Source organism: Raphanus sativus, chromosome 6 (assembly GCF_000801105.2).
Source record: "Raphanus sativus cultivar WK10039 chromosome 6, ASM80110v3, whole genome shotgun sequence".
In the NCBI taxonomy this organism is placed as follows: Eukaryota; Viridiplantae; Streptophyta; class Magnoliopsida; order Brassicales; family Brassicaceae; genus Raphanus; species Raphanus sativus.
The window spans coordinates 44,997,681-45,018,165 of record NC_079516.1 but is presented as its reverse complement, the minus strand read 5'-3'; the positions used below and the strand labels follow the sequence as shown (position 1 = coordinate 45,018,165).

Genomic DNA, 20,485 nt, shown 5'->3' with positions numbered 1-20,485 from the left:
CGTCCACCACCTGCCATCGGATATCCACGTGGTTGAACTTCAGGCACGACACCGTCGTAGGAAACAGAGACGGTTAATTAAAGCATAATCCTGATAGAGATTAAGTTCAATTACACCTTTACTAACCATTATATTTATTTGAAATCCACCACTTCATACATACATTTGGCATCGTCATATGAATCACCTAATATTAAATTTTCTTTAACTTTATCGTCTTCCTCGTAAGGATAAAAACTACTTCCTCTATAAATTCAAAGCTTCGAGAAACCTTACAAAGCTGAGAAATGATCAACGCGTTTAAGATAATACGACCACTGCCTTCAGGCACCGTCTTTTTCTTGTCACCACCGTCTAGAATTGGCCGCCGAGTTACAGTATCTAGTTTTACCACCAGTTCTGACCAACAAAGGATGGATAAAAAACCTGAAAATCCCACCACTTCTGACCAACAAAAGATGGATAAAAAACCTGAAAATCCAAAGGAGAAAACCGGGTTCGTCTTGTCCACTATATAAATAGTGTTTTTTTTTTGTATTCCCTAAAAATCCATATTCAAATGTTTTTTTTGTTTTTGTTTTCCTTGGTTGATTAATTGGAGCAGTGACGTGATGTCGCATTCGTTTGGAGAAGGATACGCTACAAGGTCTGATGAAGAAGGTTTTGGAGGAACCTATGGAGGTAATCAATCTTTTCAAAGGGACAACGATGAGGTCCATGAGAATCACCCTGGTAATCTAACAACTTTATAATAATAGATGGTACTCCTCTAAATCGACTGTGAGTGTTTTACGATTATGTGTGCGTTTTCCTTGTTTTTGAAGATTACGACAAAACTCAAGGTAGCGAAGCAAAGGAGAAAGAGAGAGGTAGAAACCAGACGTAATCACACCGAAAGAATGAATAGATTTTGTTTTGTTTAATTTTAAGAATAAAAGCAGAGACTTGTACTCTGTAGTCTGGATTTCTGTTGTATTTCTGGACACGTTACCCCGTCTCTAATGTAATACTCGTTGAATGAGATCTTAATAGTCTTTGTTGGGTTTTTGAAATTTTCCCTGGAGTGTGGTTTGTTTATTGATACATCATCAAAAATAGTTCCTCCATTTTTTGTGTCAATTTGGACCGTCGAATGTCTAGAAAACGTCAGCGGTGAATTTTAGAATCGTTTCAGACTTTTTGGATCAGAGGTTATGTTGCGTTACACTAAATAACTAATACCAATGTAACTTCGTCGTGGATCTATGTTAGCATTCACACGATTTGATATAACAAAATACGGCATCACCGGTTCTGCAGATGAATGTCCATGCTCGTCTTATCTTGCGGCTCGAGTTACAGTCGCAAGGATGTAACTCATGTTACTTCGTGTGTACTGCTTCAACTATTTGGCTTTAATTATCTGATGGGTTTAGTTCAAATAGTCGTATTGCACGCACGTACATATTATGCTGACTTTATCAAACAACAACAGTAACAACAACAAAAGATGTAAAAAAGAACATCAACAAACAGAAAAGTTGGATTCGAATTGGTCTCGGTATATGGTCCTGGACATTTTCCCGCGAGTACGTATGTTTGTCGACTTTAAAAAAAAACGTAAGACCATCATAAACAATTGATAAAGTAAGAACTCATCACGGTTTCATTTTGACGGCTATGATGACAAGAATGCCCCTTATCCAACTCTTAACGAGTCAGCGGAACCATAAATGTCAACTCAACCTAGTAGCCGGGAACGAAACGGTCAAACAAATCATTCCATGGAGCAGGTTAACGTACAGTCTCTCCCCATTGACAATCACTCGATTTTCATTTACTGTTATCGATGGACCGAACTCGCCAACAAGACACTCCGTATCTCATCTCCCTCCTCTTCGCTCTAACCGTCGCTACTCAAACCACCGGCTCGTTTAACTGCCGAACCGGTTCCCTCCCTTATCCGTTCGGTTTGACCGACGGTTATCCGATCCGGTTCAAATGCTCCGAGAAAACCGGCGACGCGGCGATAGGAGAATTCTCCGTTCAGGAGGTGACGAACGCGAACATATACGTGGAGATCCCGCCGCTGTGCAAACGCGACATCCGCAAAATCGAGCAGCTCTTCCGCGACAACTACGCTCCGTCGATATCAGACAACACAGTTCTTGTCCAGGGGTGCAACGAGTCGTCGTCTGATTGCTCGATCGGTCGGAGTTTCGTCCAAGACCGGTTAAATCTCAGTAGATGTATCTCTCAGGTGAGATGTCTCGACGCAGCTGCGGAGGAGACAAAGGCCGATGTGATGAGTGTCCTCGACGTTGTGAATCGGAGCGGTTGTGAGTATTGGTTCTCTTCGATCGCGCGTCGGTCTAAATCGGTTAACTTGGGTCAACTCAGGCTCGATTGGTGGCTTAAGGAAGGCTGTAGTAACGCTACATGCTCCTCAAACGCAACTTGTACGACGGTCAATCTCGCCGGCGGTGGGTTTGGTCATCGTTGCAAGTGCAACGATGGATTTTACGGCAACGCCTTCAGTGTGCACGGTGGTGGTTGCCGACCAGGTGCGTGCCATTATTTTACTTGCTCTAAAAAATTTTGACCGACATAAAAGAGAGCCAATCTGATAGTGACACGTAACTTCAAACTGACTTTAGTTTTGCCACATTAATAATGGTTTAGTATTATGATGATTTATAAATTTAACAAAAAGAATTCAGAGATTTATGTCTACAAAATATTGTTTCAAGTTTTAAAAGAATTAGATTTAATTTTTGGATATAGTATACTAGTTATCTTTTAGATTTGGATCACATGTTTTTTTATTAGATTATTTAATAAAGTTTTAGGTATCAAAATTATATATCTTACAACATTTTTTTTGTCAACATATATCTTACAACATAAATGTGTTTTATATGTAACTGGATAGAAACACCAAAATGTTAAAAAGCAAAGAAAAATTATAGATGAGCTTTAATAATTATATAAACTTTGTATTACTTATATATAATAATTGTCAATTTATGATTTTCACGGAAGCATATATTCTAAGAACTTTTAAATTTTTATTATTTTACTGAATTACGTTGTATTTTATATTAGTCATCAAATTCTTTTTTAATTAATTTATCCATTATTTATTTATAAAGTTTATATTATAGTATGTGTATTATTCTGTTGCTAACTAGTGTCACTGATTTAATTTTAGATGGTAAACGCGGAGGACTACTACACAAACTCATTGTTCTTGGAATTGGTAAGTAAACTTATACATATATATATATATATAGCTTTTAAACTATAGTGGCGATTATTAATAACTTGAATGTTTACGTTTTGTAATACCACAGCCATTTTACTTGGAGCTTCACTAATTGCCATATTGATATTTGCTTTTATCTACCGCTACAAGCGTTCTACGTCTTCATCGAGTACATCACTCGCAAATCGTTTGTTCTGTGAGCTGGCCGAGAACTCCAGCGTTCCCTTCTACACCTTCAAAGAGCTCGAGAAAGCCACCGACAAATTTTCCGACAAAAACAAGCTTGGAACCGGAGCATACGGAACAGTCTACGCTGGAGAATTCCCAAACAGCTCGTGGGTCGCTATTAAACGTCTCAGACGCAAAGACACACCAAGCATCGACCAAGTCGTGAACGAGATCAAGCTTCTTTCCTCCGTGAGCCACCCTAACCTAGTTCGTCTCTTAGGCTGTTGTGTCGCTCAAGGCGAACCGATTCTAGTCTACGAGTTCATGCCAAACGGAACGCTTTCTCAGCATTTACAACACGAAAGAGGCCAAACACCACTTTCTTGGCCGCTACGTCTCTCCATCGCTTCTCAAACCGCAAACGCAATCGCACATCTCCACTCTTCAGTAAACCCTCCTATCTACCACCGAGACATCAAATCCAGCAACATACTCCTCGACTACGAGTTCAACTCCAAGGTCTCTGATTTTGGACTCTCTAGGCTCGGCATGTCCACCGACTTCGACGTGTCTCATATCTCCACGGCTCCGCAAGGCACTCCTGGATATCTGGACCCTCAGTACCACCAAGATTTCCAGCTCTCGGACAAGAGCGATGTCTACAGCTTTGGAGTTGTTCTCATTGAGATCATCTCAGGGTTTAAAGTCATAGATTTTACTCGTCCCTTCACTGAAGTGAACCTAGCCGCTCTTGCCATTGACAGGATCGGAAGGGGGCGTGTGGTAGACATCATTGATCCCTCCTTACAAACAGAGAACGATCCAAAAATGTTTGCTTCTCTCCAGAACTTGGCCGAACTGGCATTTCGCTGCTTATCCTTTCACCGAAACATGAGGCCGACAATGATTGAAGTTGCGGAAGACCTCCAACGGATTAAGCTTATGTACTTTGGCAAAGAGACAAGGAACTCCAAAAACCGATCAGACCTCGATATAAAGAGACTAAACAGCAAATAATTAAATACCCGGGAGTATGAATGTCGCCGCAGGAGCCTAGTAGACGAATTCTGTCTTGGATTTCGATTGCTTTTTTTCTTTGTTGTTGGTTCCTTGTGTATGAAGTAAGAAAGAAACAATGCAGCTGGAAGATCCACTAGGCTTTGTATATTCATTTCATAAAATCTATACAAAATATTCAGTTCCCTCTGTTTATCTAAGTGTTAAATCTATTTATTTTCGGGGATGTTGTTCTTAGCCAATTGTGATCTGAGTCCAAAAAAATCAGATTAAGCTGCCATTAACATTCTTAGCATTAACCACATGGGTGTTGTTGGATGGCGTGTGACGTCTCAAATGTATGGCGTCCCAAGTGTGTTCAAATCCGTACCAATTCAGGTTTACTCATCCATGTGAATAGGTGATATATCTAATTCATCTTGCGAGTAACCGGATCTGACTGACACCGGTGATCAGACTCCTCAGAGAACTAATTGGTTAGGTCTTGGCCCCTTGGATACCCCGGATTATAAAAAAATATTCTTAGCATTACCGCTTTTTCCTATTATATGATTACAAATTACAAAGTGAAAATATATCTCAAAATGTAATATACCCAACAATATCTATACAATTTAGATAAATTTAATTAAATATTTACTTATGCCCTCTGCTTATTAATGCATACTCTTGTCCAACTATTGTTTTCTGTTTTTTTCAGTGTAACTATTTTGATTAGAAAAGGATTAATGTACATATATAAGAGCAATGATAAGTAAACAACACAATGATCTTCTATGAACCTGCAAATTGATGAGCACGAAACTATTCAATGCTACATTAAGAATAACATTCCCAATTTTGTTTTGAGCCTTTTGAATGACTTCACACAACATTCTCTGAAGACGAAATACTAATACTCAAACAAAATCTTGCATTCTCCGCATATGACAAGTCTCCTTTTATGCTTTATTTAAGTATGGGCGTTCAGGTTCAATTCGGGTATTTTAGATTTTGATTTTATTGCCAATGTTCCGTTAAATGGGCTTTGTCATTCGCTTGGATCAAATAATTGAACAATCGGGAACAATTTACTTACGATACTTAGTTGACATTCATAAAAAAGTATCTAATGAATTTATAACTCGTCTTAAGTTTCATACTAAAAAATTTATAAATATGGATCGGGATCGGATATAACATATTGGTTTCGAGTCATTCTTTTATCACATCCTAGAGAATCCATAAAATAATACATACCATTTGGATTCGGGTTATGTTAAATCGGTTCAGAAATACCTATAGTAAAATCGAAATATAAAAACAAAACATAAAAAGATACTTATTTATATAGAATTAAATATTTAAGGTATTTATTAAAACTTCAAATACTTATGGTTATATATCATATCAAACTAAATATGAAATTGAGTATTTGAATATATATTTATTTTTAAATATCTATATTGTATATTATTTTGGATATTCAGATCGGTTTCTTCGAATCTTTCTAGATTTTTTTGGTTTTTTAGATTATTTGTTCGAGATCAGATAATAATATTTCGGATTCGGATATGTTTTACAGCATATTACAAAATTAGTTCAGGTATTTTTTACATCTTGGACCGGGGTACGTATCGGATTTTTTGGTACGGGATTTCAGGTGAGCTAGTTTCAATGCAAATCGCTCAATAGACCGTTAGACAAACGAAAATCACAAAAGCCCTTTTAATCGTCACGAAGGTCATTCCCGGGCTCTTGATATATTGATCTGTTTCTTCGAATCAATATCTGTTTCAACTTCTTAACAATTTCTTAACAATTTTACAAATTTTCTCCTAATTGGGCTTTGAGAGTTTACAATAACTTTACTAAAGGTCTCATAGACGCGAACCTAAGAACTTCTTTATTAGTGTAGTAGTAATTTTTTAATTAGGGAAGAAATCGTATTTGATCAGTGCAAGATACGCGAGCACATACTCCAATTAATACTCAGACAGCTCATGGTTTGCATTTGTCAGCCGAACCGAAGCCGACCATCTCGAAGACTTCGAATTTTATAGTATTACTTATCGAGGTTTTAAGTACAACCTAATTTCTATAGAGGTAATAGGTCGTTTATAAATTAACTAGAGTGTATATAAAAGAAAACTACGACGATAACAAAGTATATTTGATTAGTCGTTGCTTTGTAAAATTAAAATAATACAACGTAACCACGCACGTACGCTTCGTAGTACCCTGTGAATTGACATCTTTCGATGCATGAATCAGTAATTACATTACAGCATTATATAAGCTTAAAATACATTATCATGAATTAATCATATACAGCCCTAAACTTCTTCAAAAAGAATGGTGGATATTCTGTCGATGCATAGGGTTTTCAACACATTATGAACACACACACATATGTATGCATAGGAGTCAAGGTGTTGACACTACATGTGTGTTGTGTAAGAGAGGTCAGGAAAACAGAGACCATCGGTTCTTTGATTGTCTTTACTCTCAGCAGATATGGAAGTGTCTTGCTAAAGGTATCATGGGCAATTCGTTCACGTACTCCTGGTCAAATATTATGCGTTTCATCATGATTGGAAGTTTAGACAAAAGGAAGAGCTTCTGTCTTCGATATGCTTTCCAGGAAGCTGTGTATGCTCTATGGCGTGTTAGAAACAGAGTGAAACATGGGGAACGGTTACCTCCAATGATGGTTATAAAGAAGTTAGCTGACAAGGGAGTGAAGAATAAGTTGAGTTTACTGAGATCAAAGGGAATAAAAGGGATGCAAGATACTTTACAAATTTGGTTTTCCACTTGTTTGTAAATTGCAAATTTTGGGGGGTTAGTTTCAAAGTCTAAAAAATCGTTTATAGGAAGGGTTAAGGTATAAGAACACATTCTTGATGTACAAAGGCTTGTTTGATGAATAAGAATTTAACATTCATTCAAAAAAAAAAAAAAACTTAGATATATTGACAGTTCTATGGTTATATATTTAACATTAGATAAAAGTTTGGCATCCTCAAGACCAGTAAAATCATAATATCTTTGGCATATACATAGATGAGTACTTTTATTTAACAACAATATATTTATATATGTTATATTGTTATATATTAATAATGTTTAGATTATCTTTTGAATATTTATATGCAAAGTCAGAAAATAACGTTTTACTGTGGAATATAACGTTTCTTTCAAGGCGCATTGAAGATTGTAATGAAGGAAAGTGAGGCTTGTGTTTGTGTCCAATAGGCAATAGCCCATATGAGGTGGTAGATTCGTTGGGGTGACATGGTACCAAGGTAGGTACCAAGGGAGGCACCAAGGTATTTATATCTATCATTTAGAAGTGTATTTAACCTCGGCGATGAGATGGCATTGAGATCAGCAACACACACTAGGTATTATGCATGACAAAAAAAAAGTATTATGGTGTTTATTCTGTATATATTCTAAGACAAATCAAAACACAAAACTAAATTAAGTAGGTAATAATATTTTCTGCTCTAGTTAGGTTGTTTTGTTTCTTTTTCTTGTTCTTCTCGTATAATGATTAGAATCTAAAGGTGAGACCAGGTCATATACAAACAATAAAGAGAGAGCTCTTATATTGGATTATTTTGGAAAATGTCAAATCAATTATTTTGGAAAAAAAGACAGAGAACTAGTTGACAAAAAATTAAACAGAGAACTATCTTTGACCAGTCATGCGAACGAGAGCAGTGGGTTTCAGCAAAGTGAAACGTGGCATAAACCCACTTGCCACTAATCACCTGAGAAAATCGCTCTTCTAGCATGTGATTGACAACCGGTGTCCTTTGACTGCACGTTGCAGTTTGTTTATTATAATAACTAGGATAAGACAATTTTATGATAACTTATTATTATAAGTTATTATTTATGTTCTCAAAAATTAAATTAAACATCATATTTTTATGTATGATAAAAAATTCATAAAAACATATACATTTATTATTTTATTATTATGTTGGAATTTTAAAAATATATATAAAATTATCTTTTTGAAAATATTAATTTATAATCTAATATAACATATAAATATAATATTATTAACTTAAAATTAAAAAATTAAAAAATATTATTTTCAGATAACAACTTAATATATGTAAGAATTATCTTTTATTTTTGACAATATTAAATTATAATGTAATATAACATATAAATATAATATTATTAACTTAGAATTCATTTTTTAACTTTAATTTTTTTTTAAATATCACTTTCAGATAACAACAAAATACATATATAGGAGTTATCTTTCTACTTTTGAAAATATTAATTTATAATCTAATATAACATTTAAATATAATATTATTAATGTAAATTTTGTTTTTAATTATATAATAAATTATATATAAAATCATTAAGGATAACAATGACATTAACCGTTCAGTTGCAAAAAATCAATTTGCAAATAATAGTATAGATTTTTGAAAACTAATGATTCAATTTAAAGTTATAAAGAAGATGATAAATAAGTAAAATCACTTATTCTCGGATAATAATACGGATAAATAAACTTTCACATAATCCTCATTAAATAGGTTCCTTTCTTTTCGAAAACAGAAACATTATACTAGTAAAATAATAATACTCACTATAATAATAACAAAATACTAGTAGTAGCTAGCTAGTAGTTATCTAATCTTAAAGAAGCCTCCTGGAATCATCCAATATCGCCTTCGAATAAATCACCATCGACAGAAACTTCTTGTCATATGACTTGTTAATTAAACGATAACACTTAATTAATTTTTGATACTTATTTACGCGTACGTGTGTATTTTGGCTTTTCCAAAGCAAAACAAGGAAAACCGCAAGCTAGGGAAAATGTAAAAAAATAAAACACACCGTAAAATAGCTAGTTTCCCCTAAATGAACATCAAATCGACGTGTTGTTAATACCAACATATACGATAATTAGGAGAAGCACAGTTATTACGTTATGACAAAACATCATATCACATGTACACGACCAGACATTTTGGCAATGCATATCACTTCATATTATCCAGATAATATATAAAGGCTAAAATTAATAAAAATAAAGGTGCATGCACATAAGTGTTTACATAACGTCAAAATCAATTTGACACCATTCAATATGCTTGACAAGAAAAACAAAACACCACTAACAATTTCATACCACAGTATCATAAATATATTACCAGAATCGACCGATAACTGAACTGTGTTTGAAACACATAGATTACAAAAATTATGTATTTTTCACACACCCAATAGAAATTATAAATACATTTGGACTTGTAAAATACAGATACTATAAATTCACGTATAGCTGAGAGGCAAAAAAGAAAGAAAGAAACATTATATTTGAATAATTGTTTATAGGATCAAAAAATTTATAAATAGAAGAAAACAGTTCTATGTGTTTCTTTTTTAGTTTAGCAACTGTGTCGGAGCGTGTTTTCAGCAGAAATTCTTGGGCCTATTTTTGTCTAAATTCCAATAGCCAATACGCTAGGTGACACGTGTACAAGACATTACTAGCCCTAGTTATTACTTTTCATGTACTGAACATATTAGGTTTGATGATAAATTTAAATACTTGTCCTTGAACATAGAATTTTCTAATAAAAATAAATAAATATTTATGTGTATACACACATCCAGTGAACATTCACCTTCCTAACAGTAACAGCTGTAATCTTTTTTTTATGAATAAAAGAATAAATACTATACTACTATTTTGGTTATTATGGCTTCATCATTGATCCTTTGTGCATAAGAACTAAATGAGTATATGAGTACTATATAAATACTACTGCACAAGGCTTCTGTGTGCAATTGACTGTCCCTACCAGAATTAACTCCCTTTCTCTCTCCCTCCAAAAGAATCTTTATAGTTGGACACAAAGGAGTTCTCACTCTAATGGCATGCTTAGAAATGTACAACTCTAATGGTGGTGGTGGTGGTGGTGGTGCGAGTCCTAGAATCTCTTTCTCTAATGATTTCGTTGAGATAAGGACTGAGACGTCAAAGACGGCGAGATCAAGCCCTCTCTCCAAACCGGAGGGTTCTTCTTCAGCTTCTGAGAATTTTGAGTTTTCTGTCTCCAACTACACAATGATGCCAGCTGATGAACTTTTCTCTAAAGGAAAGCTGCTGCCTTTCAAGGAGACTAATCAAGTCCAGAGGACATTGAGAGAAGAGCTTCTCGTTGACGAAGACGAAGAAGAAAGTCCTCGTGGTGCTACCAACATCTTTTCTCCCAAGCCACCGGTCATCTCATCTTCTTCTTCATCTAAGGGAAGGTGGAAAGGGCTTCTTGGCCTTAAGAGGGCCCATGTTGGGTCTAAGAACAGTGAAGAACGACTTGTTCATATGATCAACAACAAACAATCTCAGGTTCTACATCTCTCATCAGGATTTTGTCAAAATCTAATATATCCATTTTTTCTTCTGTGCATTGACGAAAGTTATTTAAATTGCTATTTTCGGGTAAATGTCAAATGTAATTCATTTTTTCCACGGAAAAAATGGGTTGTCTTTTTTTTTTTGATAATTTACTTTTTTTTGGATTGTCAGGAAGCAATGGGCGGAAGAGAAGGCTCAAGTTGCAGGGACTTGAAGAAGAGTATGTAGAGCTTATTAAAAAACAGAAAAGCTTTCAGTTTAGCTAGGAACATGGTTGCTTCCAGATTTTTAATATGTTACATTTATGTTAATCTTAGATCTAGAAAGTTATTTAAAAAACCTAAAAGAAATCAGGCATCATGTGTGTTATTTGACTGAGATGGTTTTATTTCATCAACAACTACTCATGTTTCATTGATCTTGACATCTTGTGAGGCTTAGATCTGTCTTTGGAATGGAAGTAAACTTTGTTGGATGTACAAAAGAAAGAGAGAGAGAGAGAGAGAGAGAGAGAGAGAGAGAGAGGGAGTAGTTCAGAAAATTAAATTTGGAGTCTTAAAAATTGAAGTAACGCATATGTCTTTTGTCATCATAGTCTTTACAGATCTATTATCTGTCGATCAGGTATTAGTTATTGCACTTCAACTTCAACTTCAACTTCTCTCTCGTTGACTGCATTATCTGCTTTGCTTAATGCATCAAAGTTTCAAAACGGCATATGTATTTTTAAGAAACACAAAAAAAAAAAAATTAAGAAACACTACTAATAAGTTCCTAAAGAGATGTCAAAAAAAAAAAAGTTCCTAAAGTTAGAGCGGGCCTCTAGTCTCATTGGGCCTGTAATGGAGATTTACAAATAAACAAATCCTCAGGGAAAGTCATGAACAATGGAAGGAAGTTCGAGCTGAAAATCAATTGGGCTTTAAGGAAGCCCAAGTAAATAGCGAGGCTACATAAAATGGCAATCTGTACAAAGGACACGTGGCATATATTTTGTGGGTTGGATCACGACGACGAAGGGCATGGCGGCTTCTTCACTTGTCGTTTCGTAGTCTCTCTTGTATTTCCAAAACATTTTCACCCACCGATGCCCCAGGCGGAGCAACTCTGAGATCGCCGGCCGAGAGAGGATAAATATTTAGGTTAGAAGAAGACATAATCTCTAGAGAAGATTGAAAAAAAAAGAAGAAGCTGAGGATGGATTGTACACGGGTGAATTGGGAAGCGCTGGATGCTCTGATCGTCGATTTCGTTACCTCCGAGAACCTGGTGGTAGAAGAAGACGCGTGCTCGCATTCGTCTCCTTCTCCGTCTCCTTCTTCCTCTCCTTGTATCTCCTCATCGTCGTATCACGCTAGGTTGATCATTCGCCGGATCCGGAACTCGATTGAGTCCGGTGAAATTCAGAACGCCATCGATACGCTTCGCTCTCACGCTCCTTTCGTCCTCGATGATCACAGGATTCTCTTTCGCCTTCAGAAACAGGTTTAACTCTTCTCTCTCTCTACGATTAGGGATAAGATAGATAGATAAAGGATGTTTGTTGTCGTTTAACTGCTTTTTTGTTTATGTTCAGAAATTTATTGAGCTGCTGAGGAAAGGAAGAGAAGAAGACCGTGTTGCTGCCATTCATTGCTTAAGGACTTGTGTTGCTCCCTCTGCTCTTGATGCCTATCCGGTACTCTTACTCTCAATATTCCTTCTCTCTCTTTTTTTTGGTTGATGTAACATATACTATGCTTTTAGTTAGAATCTTTCTCTGTTTGTGTTTGTTCCATGTTTTTTTTCATTAAAGCAACCCTTCTTGTTTACCTATCCTACTTGTATTCCCCCTATTTCTTTCTATTCAAGTTATTAGTAAGTAAGCTACTGTTTTTGACTGTTCTATCATGTTCTGACCTTCTGCGTATATCTATCTATCTATTTTTTTTTTAAGGAAGCGTACGAGGAATTCAAGCATCTCCTTCTTGCTCTCATTTATGATAAAGATGATCAAACCTCTCCAGTTGCAAACGAGGTGTCTCACTTTTTCTTTTAATTTCTCTTTTGAATTGTCTCCTGCTATAACACCATCCGCTTTCTGTTCTACAGTGGGCAGAGAAAAGAAGGTATGAAATGGCTGGACTTATGTCATCGGTCTTGAGGGCTTCTTTACAAGCATATGATCCACTTTTTTCACTGACTCTAAGATATCTCATCAGGTATATGGTTATATTCACTGTTTTTATCCCTTCTGTTCTTTTTTTTTTCTTTTTTAACTTGCTCTGATTAAGCCTTATCTCTTACCTTTTACCAGCATACATAAAGGATTTTGCTTTCACCAAGGCATTTCCTCCGCAGTTTCTGATCTCACTCATAGGTTGCTCCTGGAGGAACGCGATTCCCCTCCTACTCCTCTGGAAAGCATGTACGAAGCACCACCGTTTGATGAGGTAACGTGGCAGCTGGTTTCTTGTTCATCGTGCAACACGCATTGTGCTGATTTTTTTAACTATCAAAATTTCAGGTGGACATACAAGCTCTTGCTCATGCGGTTGAGCTCACTAGACAAGGTGCTGTTGATAGCATGAAATTTGCCAAAGGTGACCTCTTCCAGGCTTTCCAGGTCTCAAATCTTCCTTTCCTGCCTTGTTTAGCATTTCTTAATAGCTTTTTCTGTTTTATTATCACTCCTCACCATCTCTACGCTGTTTTAAATGGGTTCTCTTGTGGACACTTTACTCTGTGCTTAAGTTGTATATCTTCCTTAAATATTGCTTACTGGTTATTATTGTTGTGTAACTTTTTTTTATACCTGGATTGTATGCCTAATTATTTCTTCTACTTATTGCAGAATGAATTGTGCAGGATGCAATTAGATGTTTCTGTTCTTGATGAACTTATTAAGGAGTACTGCATATACAGGGGTATTGTGGAATCAGGTTTGTGGTCAACTTCTAGGCACATTCAAACTGTGATCATAATCTTATACCTCCTTTTCTTGCTTGGCTTTTATGAAATTATGATCGTTTTAAACTGTGATCAGAGATGCAAATGATCACGGGTCCTGTCAAACGCAACCAATCTGAGGTGGCGCATAGGTTATCAAGAGATTGTTCTGCTGAAATAGATCTCAACACAAGTCAGCATTCAGATGTTGAGGACTACAACATGCTTGATGGCACACTCGTAAATGACGCCGAAATGTCTAGCAAAGAAGGAGGTGAAGTTGGCAGTGAACTAATCAACGTTTCTGAAGATTGCAGCAATAATAGCTGGTCAAACAAAAGTGAAAACACAAGAGCTCTGGTTAGAATTAGGTCCCATATGAACTGTGAGAGCAATAAACGCAAAAGATGGCGAGGGAGAATTGATGAAACGGATCGTCTTCCTGATCCTTCATTTTCGAAGTCTGAGACAGGCGTAGAGAACAAGTATGAGATAGCCTTGGCGCTGAAGGAATTGGTTAGCAGAGGCATGGTAGCAGAAGCTGTCTATGAAATCAGCACCATGGATCCAGACTTTTTCACACAGAATCCGGTTTTACATTTCCATCTCAAGCAGGTAAGGGTGAAACAATGACAGAAAGCTCTCTGTATATTCCCTTAAGAGTAGTGGAAGATAAAAATGATGCATATATATTATATATGAGCAGGTTGAATTTCTAAAGCTGGTGAGTGCTGGTGATCACAACGGAGCCCTAAAGGTCGCGTGTTCTCACTTAGGTCCCTTAGCAGCCAATGACCAGTCTTTGCTGAAGACATTGAAGGAAACTTTGTTAGTTTTACTCCAACCCGACGGAAACACAACTGGGAAAGATTTACCTCTGAATGATCTGGCTAATACGCTACAGGTAATAACAATGTTTATTAGTCTTCTTCTGGTTTTTTTCTCTGATGAAAGCTTAGCTTAACAAACGAATGGTTGGTTTGTTTCTGCCATTTTTCTTAAGGTTTCTGTGGGTAATAGGCTCGGGATCGAAGAACCGCAGCTAATGAAAATTATAAGAGCGACGCTTCACTCGCATACTGAGTGGTTCAAGCTTCAGATGTGTAAAGACCGGTTCAGTAACCTCCTGAAGATAGATTCTTTGAAAGAAGTGAACACTGATTTGATCGGTGCTTTCAAATCAAGGTCAAACAAAGAGAACACCACAAACTTGTCATCTCAACTCACGACAACGTCTTCGAGCACCATGACCTCAGAAGACGGTGGTAGCAGCAGCTTGATGATGACGACTCAGACTTCGTCAAGAGAGGCCTTGTGGGAAGAAAGTGCAATACTTAAAGTAATGGTACGTTTCTTCAAGATCCTTATTGACTTTGTGGACCAAATTTTCAAGTTTTTTTTTGCTTATTAAATTAGTGACACACTCACGAGAGAGATGGTTTCAGGAATTTCTGGCGTTGTCGAGGTCCGATGCAATACAACTACTATCGCAATACAATGGAAACGCTGAGGCTGTGATTCAGCAACTCTTTGGCTAAACCAAAATCAGACTAAACCGAACAGAGCGAAAGTTCTTTTATATTTGAATGAGATTTATTTGTTTATTCTTTCTGCATTTGGTGTATGTACATTACTTTACGCAGATACACTTGTGAAAGAAGAGAAACAAATACTAGTTTTTAAACAATAAAAGTAGTTGCAAGAGAAACAAGAACACATATTAGATGGGCCTTAACAAAAGCCCAGTTGGACTCTTTTTTTCTTTGAGACAGCTCAGTTGGACTCGTATAACGTCATTTTACTTTGGTAGTCACGAAGCAGCGACGGAAGCTACAAAGATGTTGTACTATTATATTGAAAATGTTTACATATAATCTAAATTTTGATTCCATTAATTGCATGTTTTCTTTACACCAATCGTTTTATTTTTAAATAATGTAAGTACTAGCATGCGACCTACTTTTTTTTGGTCATTTTAATAACTAAATCGACTTATATTAATTAGTTTATTTGCAATAATAAGTACGTTATAGACTCTGTATAAATGCCCCCATAGATGGAAGTGTTACTTCACACCACCAATCTCAAACATTCTGAGAGTCCTTAACAACGATATTTAGTTTCTCTTCTTTTTTTTTCTGTTTTCTTTCCCATTTTTTCTCCAATGGAATCGTCTATGGGTCAAAAGAAAACATTGTTCCCCTGTTTTTTTCTAATGATGGTGTTCTTTTTAGGGTTTAGTTGCGTCCAAGGACGAACCCTAAAAAATATGAATGTCGATCATGAAGATAACAAGAAAATGATGGTAATGCACAACGGACTGATGGTTGATCAAGAGACGGTGCAGCTCTCGCCATCACCACCGTCGCCTTCGCCGCCACCACCGGGAGGTAAGGGGGCAGAAGATTTTAGGCCTACATCACCCGGTCATAGCCCTGGCATTGGCCATAGTTTACCCAACAACTAATCATATTTATGCAATTCCACATATTCATGTGTCTCAGTTTGTGTTGTTAACGTCTGATTTGTTGTCTTTTAATCATTCTCATGCAGTTTCACTTATGTTATGTTACGTTGGTCATTAGAAATTTCTTTAAATATGGCTTTATGAATAAAATGATTTATGTTTTCTTTCCGATCCAGTCAAGGTTGCGTATACATGATACTTCATACGTATAAGCAATCAATCGGGAACTCTAAAATAAACACATTGTTAAGTAATATTCAAAAACAAAAGTAATTTTATAGAAATGAATAAAAAATATATAAAACGACATGTTTGTGTTTAAATATTAATCATAATTTATATGGAACCTTCGATTGGTTGTTCAGTTAATATGATTATTTTGGCCATATTTATATTCAAAACTGTGATATAGTCTGATCTTATTTCTTTAATTCCAAATAGAAATTGTAGAGAGTTTAAGATTGAAATAGTAGAGCTGCGGGTGTAGAGTTTTTTTTTTGAAGTTTTATTTTATTATTCAATAAAATAATAGTTAGTATATGTATTTGTATATGCGTTAAAAACCGAAAGAAAATATTTTGATAAATAAGAATGAGATATATTTTTATCACCCTAATTAATTATACATGTAATTATAAAATACATAATAACTCGTTCTGAAAATGTCAAAGAATAATCATGCATGTGCTCACATGCAAAAAGGCCATACATGAAAAGGAAAAGAGTTACGACATTCGTGCGGTGGTGAACTGAGAGTATATGTAAGCCCGTGTTTACATGGGACACATATAAAAGATAAAGACATCTCTTTGGTATGCTGGTGTTCAATTTTTTTTTTTTTTTCAGTTTAGGTGTCGTTGTGGAAATTTTTTTTTTGTTTAAAATAAATATTATTTTATGATTCAATACAAATTTTATTTTAGCAAAAAAAAATACAAATTTTATTAATTTTGTAAATTAATTTACTTTTATTGATCAAAATATAATTATGGTAATAATATTTTTATTTAAAAAGTATAAAAGTAAATAATTTTTAATATGTGTGAACAAACCTAAGACGATAATTACATTGAAACGAAAAGATTATTGATTACAAAGAGAGTGATTACTTTTTGAGCTACGAACCTTTTTGATTTGCTTTCAATGTTATTTACTTTTTGAGTCCTTTATAAATCATACAAACCACTGTTTAGTTTAATTACGAGTGATTAAGGAGTACAGCAAATTGTTGTTTTAAATACATAATGTGATTAATAAATTGAAACGAAACCAAAAAGTCTGTGGTCGGAAAGTGTGGTAGGCCCTTGAAATGACTTCCCTGCGTGTAGGAACCAGGCAAAGAAGGGAAAAAGTATCAACCTTTTCACTTTTCAACATGACGTTAAATGGGCTGCACTGCTTGTGCTTGCACACGTTCTTTTTATATGGCACGAAACTCGAAAGTATGGGATATTCCGACTATCAAGTGTTTACCATAAATTACAACTAACGACCAATTTTATTCCAAACTTACTTTTTCATTTGCCTTTCAAAATTCAAACTGTATACATGTTTCTTTATTTTTGGTCAAAAGTTCAATATATAACTGACAGTGATTAAGAAAAATCATGATATAGTTATTTTCTTCTGCGTAGTTTGTCCATTAATTTATGCAAATTTTACCCCTTTTGTTGATTTTTTTCTCACGAACTCCTTTTGTTGATAAAACTGCTTTTAAATGCATGGTAATTATCTAGACATAAAACAAAATCAAATTACATAGGCATAGAATGCATTTTGATATATTTTATTTGGTGGAAATTGTAACTCGCAGATTGTAATATTTTTGTTACTATATTGTATCTATTAGTATATATACTATTATCTATGAATTGAATTTGCTTATGTGTCAGTTTCTCCATAGTTTTAGGATTTTTGTTTATTAATCAATAATTTCAATTGGTAATTTTAATATTTTGATGATTTATGATGTTCTCCATATTTTAGCATAAATATTTATAAAGTAAATTTGCTTAGTTTTAGGTTTTTTTTTTGTTTATTTGTTAATGTTTTCAGTAATTTCAGTTAGTTGTTTCAATATTTTGATGATTCGTCATGTTCTCCATAATTTTAGTATAAGTCATATTTTATTTTCAATTATTAATTTAAATAAATAATTTATTCATTTATCTGATAATTTATCATTATCACTATTGTGAGAGTAAATAAAAAATTCTAACGATAATATCATAAATAAACTTATATTATATTTATTTTAATAACATTAAAATATTATATATATTATATATTATATTTGGTTTAGTAATATTGAATTCTAGTTTAATATATATATTATAAGACATAAGATAAAAATGAATCATATATTTTTTTAAACAATTTTCTTGACATAATCAAAATCAGTCATTGTGATAATTTCTGAAAAAATTCATAAAGAATTCAAAAATATTTATATTATTATTTGTAAAATATTTTTTTTTCATTCTCACCTTAAAAGTTAGAGCATTTAATGTCTTTATTACACTTAATAAATAATTAGATTGAATCTGTTAAAATATAATTACCTATAAACTAAAAAATGAATTTCATTAATTTAATAATCATCATTATCTAAAAGATTCTATATTATGTTATCGAAAAGTATTTTACATCATATTTTTTTTAAAATAAATATAAATCAACGTATATAGTTTTATGTATATATGAATGTTTTCAAGTTTATTGCAATAAATATATTTTATTAAAATAAATTTTTATCATATATATAAAGTTTAATATTTAATTAAATATTTCAAAAGCATAAAAATAATTTATTATAGTAATTTTGAATTGATAATATATCTATTTGCAAATTTTTGTAAACTTATTAAACCCGCAAGTGCGGCAAAACATCTAGTTTTGTAATATATAGAAGACAATTATTAACATCAACAAAGTTCAGGAGAATTAATTTTAATTAGGAGTTATCGTCTCAAGCTACTACATAATATTCGATATTATATTAAATTATCTTCTTTTGTGGAAAAAATATATTAAATTATCTTATTCAACTAAACACTCATGTAGTTATTTATTCTTATAAAAGCTTAACAAATATAGACAAGAAAGGCTTTACAAATATCAAATATCATTGTCCAACAAACACTATATTTCTTTTATTGACTGCCCATATAAACTTAAACCAAGAAGTCATTCCGGAAAAATGTTAAGACTCGATCATATCTGGTTTATTATGAGTGAGTCGGTGTAGAAGTCAATCAAACATACCACACTATATATATCTTTCTGTGAAATAAACACTATATATATGAAAACATCTTGACATGTTGGTTATAATTTAAAAGTTTTAATCCTTGTCTGGAATTCAAATTCCAAATTATACATTTTTTTGCAGATTATATAATTCAAAACTTATCAGAGATTTTCGAATATGGTAGGCACTATAATCATCTACTGCAGAAAGAACATGTTTATCGAAGATCTCGTATATATACATAACTATATGTCGATCCAAGTGTTTTGAAGAAAGCTTCATCATAAAATCTTTTTCAATAAAATTGTTCATCAATATTGACATGTTGGAGTAATTATTGTAATAGAACAAAAAAATATATACAATAATGTAATGATGTTTATTTTATATTCATATAAATCATAATAAAAACATCCATTTCAAAAAACAAAACACAGATTAAAACTTAAATTTTAATTTATAGTATAACTTCCCAAAACATTAATCTCATAGAATGATTAATATATAGTATATATATATCTAAGTCAACATTCTTGATGTTACATGGTACTAATCTGGAATTCGGTCTAGTCTTATTTGGTAATAAAGACACTTAGGTTTTAAAAAATTATAATGATTATTTACAAGAAAAGAAAAAGTTATATATAATGACAAACGATAAAGAAAGACTTAGTGGTAGGGATGAGTTGGTGGCTAAGTTGATGGCAGTGGTGCCTTTGACTTGATTCTCCTCTCTCGTTGACGAACTAACTTTTCTCGTCTTTCAGTACTTAAATGTTTCATAGCAACATGTTGTGCTTTATTTTTTATTTTTTGAAACTTTGCCTCATTCTATTTTTTAATAGTCACCATTTTTTACAAACATGGCGGCGTTGTCGGACACAATAAAAGTTCAAATACAACTTAAAAATGGATGGACATTTTTTTTTTAAAGGGCCTTCATAAAAATGGATGGACATTAAAAAAAATCGCATGGCAACGTTTGGATACATTTGAATCCTACAAAAACATTCTTTTTATTTTTTG

The 20,485-nt window shown here is 33.8% G+C and overlaps 5 protein-coding genes across 5 annotated transcripts; all 5 read left to right on the top strand.

Annotated features, from left to right (window-relative positions):
- Window positions 1-217: 217 nt before the first annotated feature.
- LOC108810719 (uncharacterized) lies at window positions 218-1,052 on the top strand. Its single transcript, XM_018582808.2, has 3 exons — window positions 218-496; window positions 605-732; window positions 825-1,052. Exons 1-3 carry the CDS (start codon window positions 288-290, stop codon window positions 884-886), a joined length of 399 nt encoding a protein of 132 aa, XP_018438310.2. The 5' UTR covers window positions 218-287; the 3' UTR covers window positions 887-1,052.
- Window positions 1,053-1,736: 684 nt separating this feature from the next.
- Window positions 1,737-4,622, top strand: LOC108807060 (wall-associated receptor kinase-like 21). Its single transcript, XM_018579298.2, has 3 exons — window positions 1,737-2,543; window positions 3,191-3,238; window positions 3,333-4,622. Exons 1-3 carry the CDS (start codon window positions 1,829-1,831, stop codon window positions 4,427-4,429), a joined length of 1,860 nt encoding a protein of 619 aa, XP_018434800.2. The 5' UTR covers window positions 1,737-1,828; the 3' UTR covers window positions 4,430-4,622.
- Window positions 4,623-10,233: 5,611 nt separating this feature from the next.
- LOC108810077 (uncharacterized) lies at window positions 10,234-11,289 on the top strand. The gene is made up of 2 exons (XM_018582208.2): window positions 10,234-10,805; window positions 10,986-11,289. The coding sequence occupies exons 1-2, from the start codon at window positions 10,329-10,331 to the stop codon at window positions 11,040-11,042; spliced, it is 534 nt and encodes a 177-aa protein (XP_018437710.1). The 5' UTR covers window positions 10,234-10,328; the 3' UTR covers window positions 11,043-11,289.
- A 542-nt stretch (window positions 11,290-11,831) lies between these two features.
- Window positions 11,832-15,456, top strand: LOC108813707 (uncharacterized). Its single transcript, XM_018586339.2, has 11 exons — window positions 11,832-12,299; window positions 12,391-12,492; window positions 12,751-12,831; window positions 12,906-13,015; window positions 13,111-13,246; window positions 13,321-13,419; window positions 13,648-13,735; window positions 13,840-14,357; window positions 14,449-14,646; window positions 14,746-15,087; window positions 15,188-15,456. The coding sequence occupies exons 1-11, from the start codon at window positions 12,012-12,014 to the stop codon at window positions 15,278-15,280; spliced, it is 2,055 nt and encodes a 684-aa protein (XP_018441841.1). The 5' UTR covers window positions 11,832-12,011; the 3' UTR covers window positions 15,281-15,456.
- A 379-nt stretch (window positions 15,457-15,835) lies between these two features.
- LOC108811367 (precursor of CEP5) lies at window positions 15,836-16,279 on the top strand. The gene has a single exon (XM_018583417.2). It carries the CDS (start codon window positions 15,907-15,909, stop codon window positions 16,207-16,209), a length of 303 nt encoding a protein of 100 aa, XP_018438919.1. The 5' UTR covers window positions 15,836-15,906; the 3' UTR covers window positions 16,210-16,279.
- The last annotated feature ends 4,206 nt before the right edge of the window (window positions 16,280-20,485 follow it).